We start from the raw sequence: 16,165 nt of genomic DNA, 5'->3' as shown, positions 1-16,165 counted from the left end.
TCCAAAGAGAGAATAACACAGAGGAGTGAAGGAAATGACTATGAGAAAGTTTCCCAAAAACTCCTTGGCACTCATAATAATGCTTTTTTTATTGTAACCGAATGACACAAAGAAAGTTCAGCATTTTCCATTATTTTTAACTACTTAGCTGGAAAGCTAGTTAACTGTAGAAATTGATACTGGCTAGAGCACCACAGGGACTGGAAGTGTACATCCTGACACTAAAACAGATTCTCTGAGTCCAGCTGTCACAAGGACAACTAACTATACATCCACATCATTCAAAATCCATGACAACCTGTGTCAATGAACACTGTTACTAGAGATGCCTGTTGCTACAAGTTACATACAAAAACAGCTTCAAAAGATGTTCAGTGTTATTCTCAGTTTAATGTTTAGTTCAGTTTTGTATTGCATGTGGGAAACAAGATGATGCTATATCCGTCTAGCCATGGATAATAAATGGACAACAGGCTAATTGCAGCAGTCTAGAATAGAGAAAACAAGCCTTGGATTTCATGATATTATGACCACAAAACAAACTCTGTTTAGTGTCCATTACAGTTCAACCCTATTGTGCATCAACAAGACCATACACTACGATTCAATCAGACGTTAGCCAAGCTCCTATTACAGAGCTCATTGCATCGTTTACATGGTGGAACGGTCCATAAGTAGCTCTAAATGCTCTTCATTTGATTGGATTTCACATTATGGACATCAGAGCAGAAACACACTGTTGTCCCCTGACTATCCTAATAGACTGTTGAGTGAGGCAGTCCATTTGTTTGTATTTGTTTACCAATCTAGACCCTGAAAACATACAAAGTAACATAAACAGACAGCGAGAGCAGCATTTAAGACGGGTGAAAATGGAGATTCAAAAGCTCAGAACACGGGTCGATAGCAGGACACCAAACTATTATGTTCCCTTGCGCTGTGTTCCCTTTGGCTGCTAAAGGAAGCTGTTGTCACAAACAAGAAATAAATTGTGCAACTGTATGAACTGAAGGACTCCTGGTGTCAGAATGTCTTTTAATTAGCTTCACAATTTTAATCGTCACCTTTTCCGCTTTAGCTGTAATTTTTTAATCTGCAAGACAGAACTACATAAATTGTGAAAGTGCCTTAAATTTCTTAATAACACATCTGTAACCTAAGTCCATGTATAGTGCTATAGTTTGCAAGAAACATGTACTGTACAGTCTATTCAGTAAAGGCATCTGAGAAAGCCCTGTGGAGGACAAAGTGCATAGATGCTGGTATTTTTTGTTGCTAAAGCGATGCCATTGAAGGAAATTGAAGTTTTAAATTGAGGAAAGTAAAAATGGACGGCTTTGAATGTAGAGAAATGCAAAACATTGTATTACATTAACCTTTGTGACCAGAGTACAGCACACACAAAGCTAACCCTCTGGCCTTCTCCATAATAGCAGATAAGTACTTTGACGTAAAATAGGCTGTAATTACTTTTCTGTGTCTAAAATCCACTCAGAAGCACGAATATTGTTGGAGGCTTGGCCATAACTGAAATGGAACAATACCTTAAGGTCACCACACCAAGTGGCGATGTCTTTACAGTCCTGCCGTGCATTGATACAATCTTGAAAAAAAAGGGGGGGGGAAAAACACATCAGACGGGCATTTTTGCAGAGAGCTCTCCACCTCCATTCTGCTAGGAATTAAAAACAATTTGTGATTTCCTCCAGTCAATGGTTGGGGCCACAAACTTAAAAGATGATAGCAGTGGACCTTTCTCTGCTTGACTCTATGCATGCTGCTAATCCTTAAGAGTTCACTGCATCCTTAACACCAAGTCTCAACGAAGAATATTTGCCATTATGCTTAAAACGACTTCATTCTCATCATAATTGCTTTTCTATATACCCATTATTCTAAATGATGATATTATTCATTCTAAACAATGAGGGCTTCTCATGGACTTAACTGTGAACCACATTCAGTGTGATCTTTGCTGATTGGATTCTGTAGTCGAAGAGGCCTTGGCCTCGAGTAGTGTACACAAACAAAGGATCTCGGAGACGATGGTAGCACAGAATAGAAAAGAAAGCCATGAGCTGTTATTCTGTCTTTCTCTTGTTTTCTCTTTTTTTAAATATATTCTATTGTGTTTGTGCATGCTTGATATTTGTGTGTGGATGGTGTTCCTGAGTACACATTTTATTCTATTGACATGTGCTGCTCGATTTATTGCAGAATACCAAGTAATGTCCCTTGTTAAACGGGTAATAAGAAAGGAAGTACATGTATTTGTTGTTGGGTTAATAACCAAAATTCCATTGTGTGTGCAAACACAAGGGGAGTCGTGGCTATCTTCAGGTTGTAGATCCCATGCTTCAAAACTTCTTATATTAAGAACTACATTTACAAACTTGTGCTTTATCAGCCCCTGAAGAAGTTTTCCAGTTTATGTTATCTGCATGTACAATGACATGTCCTTGCCTCTGTGGTTATACTGTGCAACACAGTTCAATGTATCAAAATTAGCATGTATATTCAGGTATTTTTTAATATGGGTTACACGCTAAAAAAAGGGTAATTTACTTTTCTCCAAAAAAGCCAGATGTAAATAGCTGCTAGTGGGGTTTTTTGCCCGTGTGAAAGTGGTATTAATATCTATGCTTGAAACTTTTTGTCATAGAGATGGTACTACCTAAGGTTCTCCTAAAGACACCAATGACTAACGGAAATGAAACAATGATACTATATCTGGGCCAACTACTTCATCAGACCAAAATGCTCTAAAAAGTTTGTAAAATCTTACTTGCAAGCTGCGATCAGAGGTTGGTAGCTTCATTCCCCAATCGGAAACCTTGTTGTCAACTTCCTTCTGCAGATCCTCAATTGTCTGAACCAGCACCTGGTTCTGGTCTGCGAGGTCATCCACATAAGACCACAGGAAATTCACTTTCTTCTGCAAGAATAACAGCACATCAGGATCAAACGGTGGTTTATTTGCTGTGTTTTAACAAGGCGACAGTAGAGCCAAGCTCTACTTTATTGAGTCAAAAACGGCAAACTAAAATTCAGATTCCTGTTTAAAACTACAGAGAGTGGTAAACATGTAATTTGTGATTCAAAAATCATGTACAATTTGAGTTACATAGAAAGCAAATCCGGTCTTACAGTAGACTTAACCACCATTTAAAAATTGTGTCGCATAGTAATGCACAATATGTTAATTTCTGTATCCCTTGTATTGATATTTAAGATTTAACTCTAATTTTTTAGCTGAAAGAACTAAGAATTCTGGTCACTGGGAAAGGTGGTGGATCAAAAAGACTGGTAGGAGAGCAAAGGTAAAGAGTGGATGTGGTCATAGTTAGGATCACAGGAGGTTTAAATGGAGATAAGAAAAATATTCATAATAAATAGCGATCAAATTTTATTCGACAATGTTTGGCTGGGGCATAACAAACCAAGGTGCCTATCATGAGTTCTCCTGGGTACAAAACAATATCTTGGATTATAGCATGTGAAGGTACACAAATGCCAGTCTACGGACGAGTAATTGTGATGACCATGTTTTACATGATAATATATTTTATATAATTTAATCGATTAATTATGAAAATAATACAAAAATTGATAATGAAAATAATCAGAAGTTGCAGCCCCAATTTCCACTCAGCAACTTTTCACTGTGCTGTAAAAACATCACACTATCTCCTACATTGGGGCCCAACAGTTGCCAATGAACATAAATCGCTATTTCAAATTAGTTGCAATATGAACACAGCTCCTAAGGGACAGAGTTGCAAAGACAGTATGTCATCTTCACTGACCTATAAATGTAGTACTCCCTCTTGGCAAATCAGTGTTTTTTTTTAAATTGACAGATTACAGAAGCGAGATACATAATTTCCCCGAAAATCATCAAACGTCAAAGTGATGTCAGATGTCACTTTGACACACAACTGAATAATCACAAAAACAGGGACTAGCTAAAGCCTCAAATGATGATCTCACAAGGGAAACATGAGAGCTCCCCAGACAGCCAGGATAACATAATCTGAAAACGTATGTTTTATATATTTGTGTATAAGGGAAGCTGAGATATGTAATATCCTAAGATGATATCATTAAAGCTGATGATGCCTTTACATCAGATTTACAGCAGCTCTGTTGCTTCTTGTGGTTATATGTGCACATGTTCCATCACTCTGCATACATTTAGTTTGCTAACACATGCATTATAACCATAGGCTTGTAGAACTTTTAGGACTGAATTTCCTGTCTAAATAATTGCCCTACTTTCATCACAAAGCCACACGTTCACAAGGGGTATTGGATTGGTTTTGAAATGTAAAACATTGTTTTACTTTCCAAAACCTCTAAAACCAGCCCTGCCAGACAAAGAGGTCAGATACTCTTGGCTTTCATACAGCAGCCCACCTAGGATTCACAGTAGATGACCTCTGAACTGTATTATTAGAAAGGAATACTTTATGAGCAGTCAGTCGGTCAAGGGTTAGGGCTAAGAAACATGTTGTTCCCTGTTGCTGTTTTGTGTCTGGAAGAAATGCATTTCTAAGTTCACATTTTATGGTTTACAAAGAAAATAGGTCACCAAAACATGCTCTACAACTGACTTAATACGCCAAACAAAAATATAAACACAACACTTTTGTTTTTGCTCCCTTCTTCATGAGTAGAAGTAAAAGATCTAGGACTTTTTCTATGTAGACACAAGGCTTATTTCTGTCAAATTCTGTGTCTAAATCAGTGTGAATAAAATCTTCACAGTTCTTCAGTGTATTCTTTCGGGCAAGTCTTTTATCTCAGCACTGCTCGTACACTTGTTCCTTTTCAGGATTGTACAGGTAGCCAGATAGCCTACATATACAGTGATTGCAGCTCTGATCAAAGGGAGTGCCACTGAAAATCAGAATTCTGTTGCCTTAAGAAGCACCTGTACATCTGTGTTCATAAACGTCTGTCCCCTACAGCCAAAAAAGTCAACACACGGTTTATACCGTCCCCTGACGCATAATATAACACTGATGTATCGCTTCAGGGAGAGTAACTTTACAAAGATGGTGGATGTGACAGTATCTTAGATAACATCCTGAGGTTGACATTGTGTTTTTTAAGGTGTGGAACTGAAAATGCACCCATTATTCAAAACTCAATAGCATGTTGGTTTGCTGTTTTCCAGCTTTAGAACATAAGAAAAATATCATTGTGTATACTTGATTTGAATTCTTTAACTGGGAGTTTGTCCAAGTGTTTTAACATGTCAGAAAACATCATAAACCTACAATGGGTTCATGGATGAATGGGCGCTGTATTTTCAATGGACAAGGTTTGTGATTAACTGTCCACATCAACCTTTAGGACTTGGGAGCTCCTGGGTTCTAAACACGTAACCTTGTTAAGGAGGCCCGCGACTGGGGCCGGCTGACCGAAACCCATCTCCGAAACCTTGTTACATTTGCTTTGATGCACAACCCAGCTCACACAGGCTACATTTTGTACCTAAATGATGTCACATGACAATCCTGATGATTAGAAACCTCTCTTTTTTAAATATGAGTGTGGATCTGTGTTCCTGATCTCTGCCGCTCAGATGGAAACATAATGCAATTGGCCACCTGTTACAAGTGCTGCGGCTTTATGAAAGCACCCCTGCGCTTCCTCCTGTCATTTGTCTGACAGGACGGAGGTCATCTTCTGATGCCCCAGTCACGCTGGACAGGATGCTCTTTGATTTGTATCGGATGGATGATAACCTAATGACAATGGATGTTGGCAGAAAACTACAAATCTTGTAGAGACTTTGGGTTTCTCAATAATGCTTTTATTTAAAAACATAATTTAAGCTAGTGTGTGGACCCATGAATACAATCCAGGGTCCAGACCCTTGGGTGCTACAGAGTGTGGCCTGTAAAATGAGGAATTGTTTGATTGCAGCATTAATTTAGTCACTACAACATACTATCACTAGGTGACATACTTAGTATCACTACGGGGTCAATATTTAACATCTGAAACAAACTATTCTGACGTACGATTGATCGGTTTGAGTAATTTACTCCTCTATGACAGTAAAGTGAATATCTTTCAGCTGTGGACATAGCAAAACATTTGAGGATGTCATCTTGGGATCTGGGAAACGCTTATTGACATTTTTCATCCTTTTCTAACAATTTAAAGACCAACAACTAACCGAGTAATCAGGAAAATAAAATACAATTTTCTGACATTTTATAGACCAAAGAACTAAACTTTTAATTGAGAAAATAATCCAAGGCTTAATCGACAATGAAAACAATTGATACTTGCAGCCCTACACTCCACTATGTCTTGACCTTTATGGACACAGGCATAAGGAAAGTCATCTGAGTAGGATTAGGTTACAGATTAACTGGTCTCTGATGTGAACATATCTAGGGAGAACTGTTTGGGATTGATAGACATTTACAAAACAGCCCACAGTTCCTCAACACTATAGTAGAGAGTTGACCTCATGTCTGTACTAATAGTTCACTTTCCTAAATGGCAGCGGTGGGATTCGAACCCACGCCTCCAGAGAGACTGGAGCCTAAATCCAGCGCCTTAGACCGCTCGGCCACGCTACCGTTGGTACTCAAACACCTGATAACATCTGAACAAAGTGCAACTCACCTGCAGCAGCTCCTCTCGGGTCACATTGGCGTCCAGCTCCAGGCATCTCAACCTCTGCTCGTGAAGTCCTTTCACCTCGTTTATGAGCTGTTTAATGTTGTTCGTCTCAGTCCCGGGGCAGCGGACAGGAACTTTCATCTCTGTTTCTCCTGAGAGAGAGTCCAAAGTGTCACTTCCCTCACCAGGCAGCTTCGAGCTCTCTCCTGACTCTGTTGTCGATGGCTGTTGGCTCATGGCTGAGGAAGTTTTCAGCACTTGTCAAATAAAATACCCGCACTGCCTTTTAAAACAAACTGTAGGCTGGAGGAAGCTAACTAGCTAACTCATAATCACAGCGTGTCACTCTAGTTAAAGTCTTCATAGTTTATATTGTCAGACAACTGCAGAGCGACCTGAAAAAGGTAAATGCATGGCATTTTGGGTGAATGATAGACATTGTTTGTGTTATTTTGAGTGAATTACCGTGGCTTCACCAACAACTTGGTCGCTATGGGCCGTTACTACAACGGAGGACTGTGAATCATGCTGTGAATGAAGTATTTCCAGACAGACCGACGCTTCCCCCTACAGTTTGCCGCTGCGTTGGCGCTGCGTGATCCGATTGGCTAATTTTGACAATCGGCGTCGTAATCTTGACGTTGATGCACCCCATTGGTGAGTTTTCTTAAAGAGGCGGGCTGCGTTTTCACAACCCGGAAATGCACATTGTTTTCGTCGTACCAGGGAGGAATGAGCTACTGAGTTCACCTTTCCCCTGACAATAAATGGGTAAATATGTCTTCGTTGTGTTGTTTAGCGAAGGTTCAAGCCTGCGGTGTACGCTCTCATATGCTGGTATTTTCACACGAAGCCTAAATACGACTCGTGGGCTTATTTTAACCGTGTAAAGAGCACTGTTTTCGCCTTCTTGTAGCTGTTTAGTGTCAGTGTTGTCTGTAAAAACACCATTTCTCTCCTTGTTTTCTGCATGTTGGCATTAAGCCTAAAATAAAATCGATCGCTGTTGTCTATTATTGTGTATAGTGCAGACGGTTCAAATGACTAACTGTTGTGGATTAATATTCATCACGAGTCACCTCCAGGTATATTTACCAAGTGCAACTTTTGATGGTAACCTTGTGAGAGTGTGTTCCTTCAAAAGTATGTTATACTGCTCCGCACATAATTCCATTATTCCCCTAAATAATCAGTGCCAGAGATCAAACCCTTCCACATTGAGATTCAAGGCAAAGTTGATCTTATTGATTTTCAAGAGACTACTCACTTCATTTCTCTCATCCCAATCATCACTCCTCTACTCTTATCTGTGTCTTGGTTATATCTCTCTTTTCCAGTGGCTTTGACTGCACTGCTCTCGCACACTCTGCCAAAAACCTAATCCCCTCTGTGATTATCACATAATGCTCTTGCCTTATTATCAAAATGGAGCAGATTTGGGTTTTGTTGTTGTTGAAGACTGATGGGCATGGGCTAAAAAATTAAGAGACAATGTCATTATGAGGTGAATGCGGAGCGGCTGATTGCATGAGATTGAAGTATAGGCGCGTGCCTCTGGAGCTAAACACTTAGTGTAATGAGTGTGTTTTTAAGGGAGTCACTGGAGTTAAATTGGGCTATGATCTCACTCTGGGGTCACGGGGTCGCACAGTTTCCAGATGAAGGCGAGTGATAAAGGCAGTAGGGTTATCTGTGCTCATATTTGGAAAGACTTCCACCCTAGATGGATTAGCTTTATAGTTTTAGTCATTTAACAGAACAAAAAACATGGTATTTCACATAAATCGTGGTATATATGAAGAAAAGGACCACTAACAGTTATTTTTTTCTGTGTCTCGGGGTTTTAATTTCAACCGTTTTAATTTTAGAAGCTTTAATCAGGAATTATTAGGCATTTTAGAATGTAGAATCCATACTGAGCAGCTTTACATAGATTGATGGAAATTGCCAGGCATAAAACTAGCTCTTATTACAGATACCCGTGTAAGATATTCTCTAAATATCCAGCGTGCTAAATTAAAAGGCTATACATTGCCAGAAGCCACTTTTTTCTTTATTTTTGTGGGAAATCAAGGCATTACATTTTAAAATTGAGATGAAAGTATAACATGTCATTAGGGGTCCATCTTGCAACAGCAACAATCCAATTCTCCAAATTGATTCACAGATGCACAATGAAGATGAATCCTAACAGTAGCATCGTTACAGTGGGCTGTTATAGTGAACTCTCTCATCCTGCAGTTGCCTTCACATTCTCACTTAATTTGTTTCCACTCCCACAGGCATTTTAATTGTTGCACGGATAAACAGACAAAATGTTTTATCTTTTATCACGCTCGTGTTTTTCATGCACAAAGGGAAGCTAAGATATGTGCTGATCAAATATTCCTCAGCATAACACATTCTGTTTGCATGAGGTGAGGCTCCACTGATCTCTCATTGACTCCCTAAGAAAGACACATCCTCACTTCTCCCTTTTATTAGCTGTTCCGCTTTTTCTTCCGCATTCATTGTGCCTCTCTGCCCTCTAAATGTTTCATCACTTTTTAAGTTGTTTTTTTGCAAACCCCTGTACTTATTACTCATACAGCCTTAGCATACTGAATCTCCGAACTCATGAAATCAATTAATTCTCTTAAATAATTTACCTTCAGAGCAAACCAGATTAAGCAGAGCACATTTTTTGTGCGTCGGACTGTTCTAACTGATGTGTGTTTTTTTTTTGTGTTCAGACATTAACTTGGCCCTCACCCCGTGGCTCGGAGGAGTCTTGGGTGATTAGAGAAAGAGGAGAGCCTTGATAAAGCATTAGTGTGTGACACACACACACACACAGCCTGAAGACCCCTCTGTGCATTTGCACACATTCATTTTTCATGAAACAGACTCATAACAATTAGTCTGGTTACCGCCTGGATAATCTTAGCGTCCCCGTAATGCCTGTGGTCTGCTGTATGACATCACTCTCTTAAAAGTTCTAAATCTGACATTCTCATCCGTTTTCATAGTGAGGACATTAGCAGGCCATGGCTAATAGGCCCGCACTCGTTCCTGGCGAAAGAAGGGCAATAAAGTGAGGGAGCGGGAGAGGGGGGGTGTGGGGGGAGCGAGACGGGAGTGCTCAGAGAAATAGGTTTTATTCACCAGAGCTTTTACACAAATTAATTTACATGAGCGGAAGAAAAAAATGTAAAGTTGTAATCCAGCATGCTTTGCCAATGCATAGCCTATTTCTCGCTACAAGCATCATAGAAAGCCAAGTGAACGTTTATGCATTATTTCAGCAAATATATTATGCTAACAACCATAGCTAAGTGCACAGGAATTTGAGCACTACACCACGCCAGGAGCTAAATCGAGACTTTTGGACAGACACTTTCCAACTGGCATGGAATGATGTCCTCGTGTGCGGCTTCAGAGCACTTGTCCGCTGCAGAAAAACGCAATCCCCGAGAGATATTCCACCTTCCCAGCATCCCTCAGTCTTTAGTCCCCCTTTCCCTAAACAGCCCTCATCCCCTCCCAAGACACCAAAGCCAAGGTCAAGTAGAAAAGTGCAGCCTCCCTCTGTCTATAGGCTATTCCCCGGATGCCCACACCTCAGTAGGGCTGAGTCGTGTACGCTCCAGGAATGTTCCCTCCTCCTTCATTGTGACCGTCAGTCTCAAGGTCAGCTCCTAGGGAGAGGTTTGTGCTTATCTGTTTCCCCCTCCCTCGTTTTTTCTCTTTAGCTATCTTTGCCCCCGGTTTTTTCCCCTCACTGTATCAGTAGACAGTAGCTCAGAGCTCCCCATTTGGGGTTTTCATGACGTGTTGTCTGACGTGTCTGTCTTTTTTTGTCTGTCTCTTTGTCTATCCGTCTTTCTGTCGGGTAGCTGTCATTACAGCCCCGTTGTCTAGTTTTCAGAGGACCCGGTGCAGCTGCGAGGCTTCAGTCTGATGCTCTGTACGCTTTTGTTGCCTCGCCTCTCCCTTCCTCACACTGGTCATGGCCCCCTTTGCCTTGAAGCTACGTTGCAGTGTGTTCCCTGTTAGATTGGATATTGTTGTTGTTGTTGTCTGTAAGCTATGGCAGTCAGCCTTGAGTCAGTGCACTATCTTTGTCTGAACAAGATGCACAAGCTAAGGGAACAAGGGGAGGAAAAAAAAAAATCTCATCTGACCTGAATCAAAATACCCTTTAATATTCCCAGGAAAATGTTTCTTTATTTTATACAGCTTCTGTAGAAAAGCAGAACCCCAGACTTTTCAGGTAATTTTCTGTTGATTTAACCCCCCTTCTGACTCTGTCGTTTGTCAGCCGCTGACTCTCCAAGAGAGGGCACTTTGTCTCCGGGTCGCTTGGTTGGCTGACCCACGAGAGAATCATCAAGTCAATATATCTCATCAGGTGTGTGTGTGTGTGTGTGTGTGTGTGTGTGTGTGTGTGTGTGCGTGCGAGTGAATACATCAGAGTGAAGAGAGTCTGTCTGCTTGTGTCCGTGTATGCTTTTTGTGTGCAAATGCTGTCGTGTCCGTCCTCTAACACACACACCGCACCAGTACTCTGTAAACACTGGCATTGACTGTGACTTTTGACTATTACATAAGGAACATGGATTTCCAGCTGTCCGCGGCAAAAGCCCTGTAAATTCAAATGCTTAATTTTTATAGGCAGCCCAGCATTGACTGAAGTGTCTGCTTGTTATATATTTGGCAAGTGCTGCAAGTCTGAAGGGAAGCTGTCAATAGCAATCCCAGCTATTGATATGGCAGTGGGCAGGAGATGTTACTTGGCCCCCGACTCCGGCATCCCTCTGATCCCTCTACATCATAATTACATTAATATTGACAGACCCTTGACAATAGTCACATTACTATTGATAGGTGGCTGTCAATACCGTGTTTCCCCAAATAAAACATATTCATTCATAACTTGTAAACTGCTCGATAAAAGGCTTTGAAAAGAATATTGGACCCGGCCGGGTTCGCTCTCCCGAGAGGGCTGCTGCTATGATGGGGATTTCCACCACCTGGCTGTGTGTGTTTGTGTGTGTGTGTTTGTGTGTGAGTGTGTGAGTGTGTTTGGAACTATAGACTGATAGATTAATTTAACTCTATATTAGAGCTCTGCATAGATCAAGTCTCCCCTTGACAAAAATACATAGTTACACACATACACACACACACGCGGAAACATAATCTGCACATTTTTTCCCATCAAGGGAAAACTTTCAGATTAAGCTAAACAAATGGAGCCTGTTTATTGGTTACCATACACATTCACACCACCTCTATTTCTTTTTTAATCCAAACTCTACTTCCATCACAGGCGAGGTTCTAGTCACTAAACATGGCAGCATTTCAAATGCAGCTCAATGAATTTGTCACACCTGCTTACTTCAGCGTGAATTCACTCTTTTTTCATTCATTTGCTAATTCTAACTTAGTTGGACGGTGTATCCTGGCTCTATTGAAACATCATGAATACACAGATGGTCCTGTGCGCCACAGTAAACCCGAGCATTGCCACCGCATATTAGGTTTTTTTTACCTCCTCGAGAAACGTCTAAAGTGACCATCATCTCTCTCTCTCTTTCTGTCAAAACTGCCATATTTACCCGGCTGAAATCTCTTTTAAAGCCTCGTGACAAATCCTGTTCAGCGAGACACAAAAGCCACTGTCAAAAAAAGGCCTCTCTGTCTCTCTCTCTCTCTGGGCCTCTTGCTCTGTCTCTCCTTGCGTTAGTTAGTCTCCCACTTCTTAAGCGTTTCATTTGAGGAAAGGGCAGATAAAACTGGGGGGGAACTCTGAGCAGTTTGGAAACGTATGCGGCGCAAAATAGCCCAGACGTCACAATGGCAAGATCCCATATGGAGTCGACTCTAGGGGAAGGAAAATTGTTCCACATTTGGCAGATGTTTACGGTGTACCAGAGACTGTGCCGTTAGCCTAATCCCTAGTGATGTGATTTGTACACACACCCCTATCTCCAGAGGGAGCAGGCACCAAGAGCCCCTGGGCTTCGCCTCCTCTGTGTGTGTGTGTGTGTGTGTGTGTGTGTGTGTGTCTATGAGTGTGTGCTGGATTGTGTGTGTTTATACACTGGAGAGAGCAGTCTAAGACCCCCTGCTCTTCTGCATAGCGCAGCTCAAAGGTTGCATTAAGGACGGGTTTTACATGTGAAAAGTGATTTCCGCTCCTATGTATAAAGAAAAAATAACCTTCCTAACAGGATGGGCCTCACCTCCGGGGCCTCATTCCTCCATACAACCTCGCTGTCCTTTTAATAGTTGTGCCACTGTGTATATTTTGTTCATGACTTTAATAAATCAAGTATGGGGTTGCTGATATGTTAATAAGGTTTTTAATAATGGAAAGTCCTGAGACATGTATGTACTTGATCACTGGAAGTTTTAGGAAAAAATCAGGGCTTTTTATAACAACCAGGATCATATTTTTTGTGTTTGGCCATCATCATGGGTAGTGTTTTACTTTTTACTTTTAATTTTGAAGAGCGCTCGGTTATGAATAAACTATAACAGATTTTATATACTCTATGCTTTATAATGGTTGTAGCTTTATGGTAACGTCGCATTTACTTCTATTTTTGTATGTCATATCTTGTTGTGTATATTGTGAATTTTGTGTATTTGAGGTGCTTTGTGTTTCCTGACTGTCTCTATCGACACTGTGTCTTTAATTTGTAGTCCACCTTAACCAGGACTACAATATCGATGTTTAGCCACACTTGTGTGTTCTGTGTTAATAGTGCATTCATGTGGTGTCGGAATAATCTGAAGGAAAACACATTTCCCACTGGGAAAATTCATGTGAAACACGGCGGACAAAAGTAAACATTGGGTTGATGCTAACCTGCATGTTTGTGAAATAAATTACATGGCTTACATGATCTGTTTCCTTTTGCTCTTTCTTGTCACTCAAATACTGGAAACAGCTGTCAATGTGTTGTTTAAATGTTCTAAGCCATTAAATGCAAAACAACTTCTTTTTGGCGTCCATGTTTCTCCCACATTCCAACTTGACGCACATGAACTAACCAAGGTCGGAAAAAACGACTTCTGAACTCGGGAAGTGGGACCATCCGAGGAGCCCTTGACTGCAGCATAATACCAATCAAGTGATGTTCTTTGAATCTTTTGTACTGCTGCATTCACTCGTTAGCTGTTCATACCTTGAAAAAGGTCAAAAACCTTGTTAAAATCCAAAAGAATTTACACAGATTTGAGTATGTGGATGCTTTTTTCATCCAGTAAGACACATTAGCAGAAAGTCAGATCATGACATCTAAGAATGATGGCCCTAAACTAAATGAAAATAAGACCCAGCTGATAAAGATCTCAATCTCATTGCCTTTGTCGATGGTGTGTCAACAACAAAATCCACTCAAGAAAATCCTTGAAAACATGATTAACATGTACATCATTGTTGTTTATTTTTCTAACAGATCCGGAGAGCAAGCACAATGAAAAAAGGACAGCTGGAGGTCCAGAAACTGATGTTGACCCGCAGACGCCGGTATTGCGCATCAGCCAGCTGGATGCCCTCGAGCTGGATTCAGCCCTTGAGCAGCTGCTTTGGACCCAGTTCTCCCAGTGCTTCCAGAACTACCGCCCGGGCCTGCTCACCCCTCTGGAGCCTGAATTGAGGGCACTGCTCCAGCTGCTCCTGTGGAGGTTCACACTGTATTCTAGCAATGCCACAGTAGGCCAGTCTTTACTGAGCCTGCGCTACCACAACACCCTCTCCTCGTCTCCACGTTTCAGACATCTCTCCCGCAGGCAGAAGTTGAGTCTGGTGCTGCTCACCGCAGGTCCACGCTGGCTTCAGGAACGCTCCCACAGCCTGCTGCTGTGCTTAGGTTTGAGCACAGGAGGGCCCATGTCTGAAGGTGGTTTACTCCAACAGGGTCTCCGCAAATGCCTGAACCTCATTTCTAGTATTGCCCAGCTCACTAGTCTCATCAACTTCCTTGTGTTCCTAAGAAAAGGTCACCATCCTGTCCTGGCAGAAAGGATCGTGGGAGCTCGGGCAGTTTTCAGCAAGCCAAACGTGGTCCGGGACGTAACCTACCAGTACATGAACCGCGAGTTGCTTTGGCACGGCTTTGCTGAGTTCCTCATCTTCCTGTTACCACTGATCAATACAAGGAAACTGAAGGCAAGAGTGTCTTTGATTGTTTTTGGGCAAAAGGAAACTGATAGGGAGGGAGCAACGGAAGGACAAGGGGTGTTCAAAGAGTGCGGACTGTGCGGAGAGTGGCCGACCATGCCTCATACAGTGGGCTGCCAGCATGTTTTCTGCTACTACTGCATCAAAAGCCACAGCATTGCAGACGCTTACCTCACCTGTCCCAAATGTGGTGTGGAGGCAGGAGAGCCCAAGCTGGTCAGGATGGAGGTGGAGATGATTGGCAGGTGATGATGATGTAAAAGAGCTGTCATGACTGAGTTTGTTTTGAAATTGCAGGGACTTTGTGTATTATTTGTACGATGATGTAAATGTGTCTTAAAGTTCATCACATTTTGATGAGATATAGTTAATAATTCAACTTTATTATGTAAAGACACTTAGATTGACAGCAATATAATGAAATGTAAAGAAAGGGGTGCCGTTTCGGGAGCAGCCCTCTGTTCTGGACGAGTCACATGGCAGTCATGTATGAGTTTCTGACTGGACTTCAGTCTTTATGATGTCTGTGTCTTTTCTGTACACATCGTCCTGCTATGTTTAATGTATGTGTGCATATATTGACAATCCTCTGCCCCCTCTCCGTTTCTCCGGCTGGACTTTGGACAGAACTATTTGTCTTTGGTGCACTGGACAGACTCGGAGAACCACACAGAGCATATATTTGATGAGTGAACGTGTTGATTTATGCTCCAAATTGGCTGCGTGTTAGCACATGTGTATGCGTGTGTATGTGTGTGTGTGTGTGTGTGTTTGTTGAAATGGGAATATTTGTTCTGATGAAAAATGCAGAAAGTCAGCTGAATAAATAATGGGAGGAATTTCTGATGCCTCTCATCATGGCCAAATTAGCATTTGTTGTGTATTTTGTGCCTAAATTGTATTTCAACATCATTAAAATTGATAGAGTGCTACCTCTTGGGTGTTTATTTAGTTAAGTGGAGGAGAGAGAGATGAGGGAAAGTTATAACAATCAGCACACTTCTCTCTAGACAGGCCCGGTCGTTCTAACTCCCATTATCCGTTTTCACAGCACCCCAACATGCTCAAGATCAAGGGGGCAGCCGGGGGCTTGGATTGACTCACACACACACACTTGACAGCCAGCCTCTCTTTTCCCTTGGCCTTTCTCTCTTTTGCTGCCTTTCCATCTCTCTCCCTCTGTAATCTCTAGGGCCCTCGCCCCTATAAGACTGTAGTAAACTGTACCAAAACCCTGGCAGTCGTCTCCTTCCTCGCAGGCGAATTACTCTCTAATCCCTGTAATGAGTCCAAAGATGCTTATTTATGCTGGAGTTAACCTCCACCAGTGAGCCCAGCCCCGGGCCA

At 41.6% G+C, this 16,165-nt stretch overlaps 2 protein-coding genes and 1 non-coding gene across 3 annotated transcripts in view; 1 reads left to right on the top strand and 2 right to left on the bottom strand.

The window, feature by feature from the left end:
* The window catches only part of LOC141014320 (uncharacterized), a 97,699-nt gene extending 90,817 nt beyond the window's left edge, over positions 1–6,882 (bottom strand). The window contains exons 1-2 of the mRNA XM_073488059.1: positions 6,649–6,882; positions 2,786–2,935 (exon numbers count right to left, since the gene is read on the bottom strand). Coding sequence (XP_073344160.1) covers positions 2,786–2,935; positions 6,649–6,882 — 384 coding nt within the window. The remainder of the gene's footprint in view (positions 1–2,785; positions 2,936–6,648) is intronic.
* Positions 6,521–6,602, bottom strand: trnal-uag (transfer RNA leucine (anticodon UAG)). The gene has a single exon. It is a non-coding gene; the product is annotated as a tRNA-Leu (tRNA).
* Positions 6,883–7,341: 459 nt separating the features above from the next.
* Positions 7,342–15,750, top strand: pex2 (peroxisomal biogenesis factor 2). Its single transcript, XM_073488338.1, has 2 exons — positions 7,342–7,416; positions 14,094–15,750. The coding sequence occupies exons 1-2, from the start codon at positions 7,413–7,415 to the stop codon at positions 15,065–15,067; spliced, it is 978 nt and encodes a 325-aa protein (XP_073344439.1). The 5' UTR covers positions 7,342–7,412; the 3' UTR covers positions 15,068–15,750.
* The last annotated feature ends 415 nt before the right edge of the window (positions 15,751–16,165 follow it).

Source organism: Pagrus major, chromosome 19, assembly GCF_040436345.1.
Source record: "Pagrus major chromosome 19, Pma_NU_1.0".
In the NCBI taxonomy this organism is placed as follows: Eukaryota; Metazoa; Chordata; class Actinopteri; order Spariformes; family Sparidae; genus Pagrus; species Pagrus major.
The sequence above is the reverse complement of the archived record's forward strand: the minus strand, read 5'-3'. Positions and strand labels throughout refer to the sequence as shown.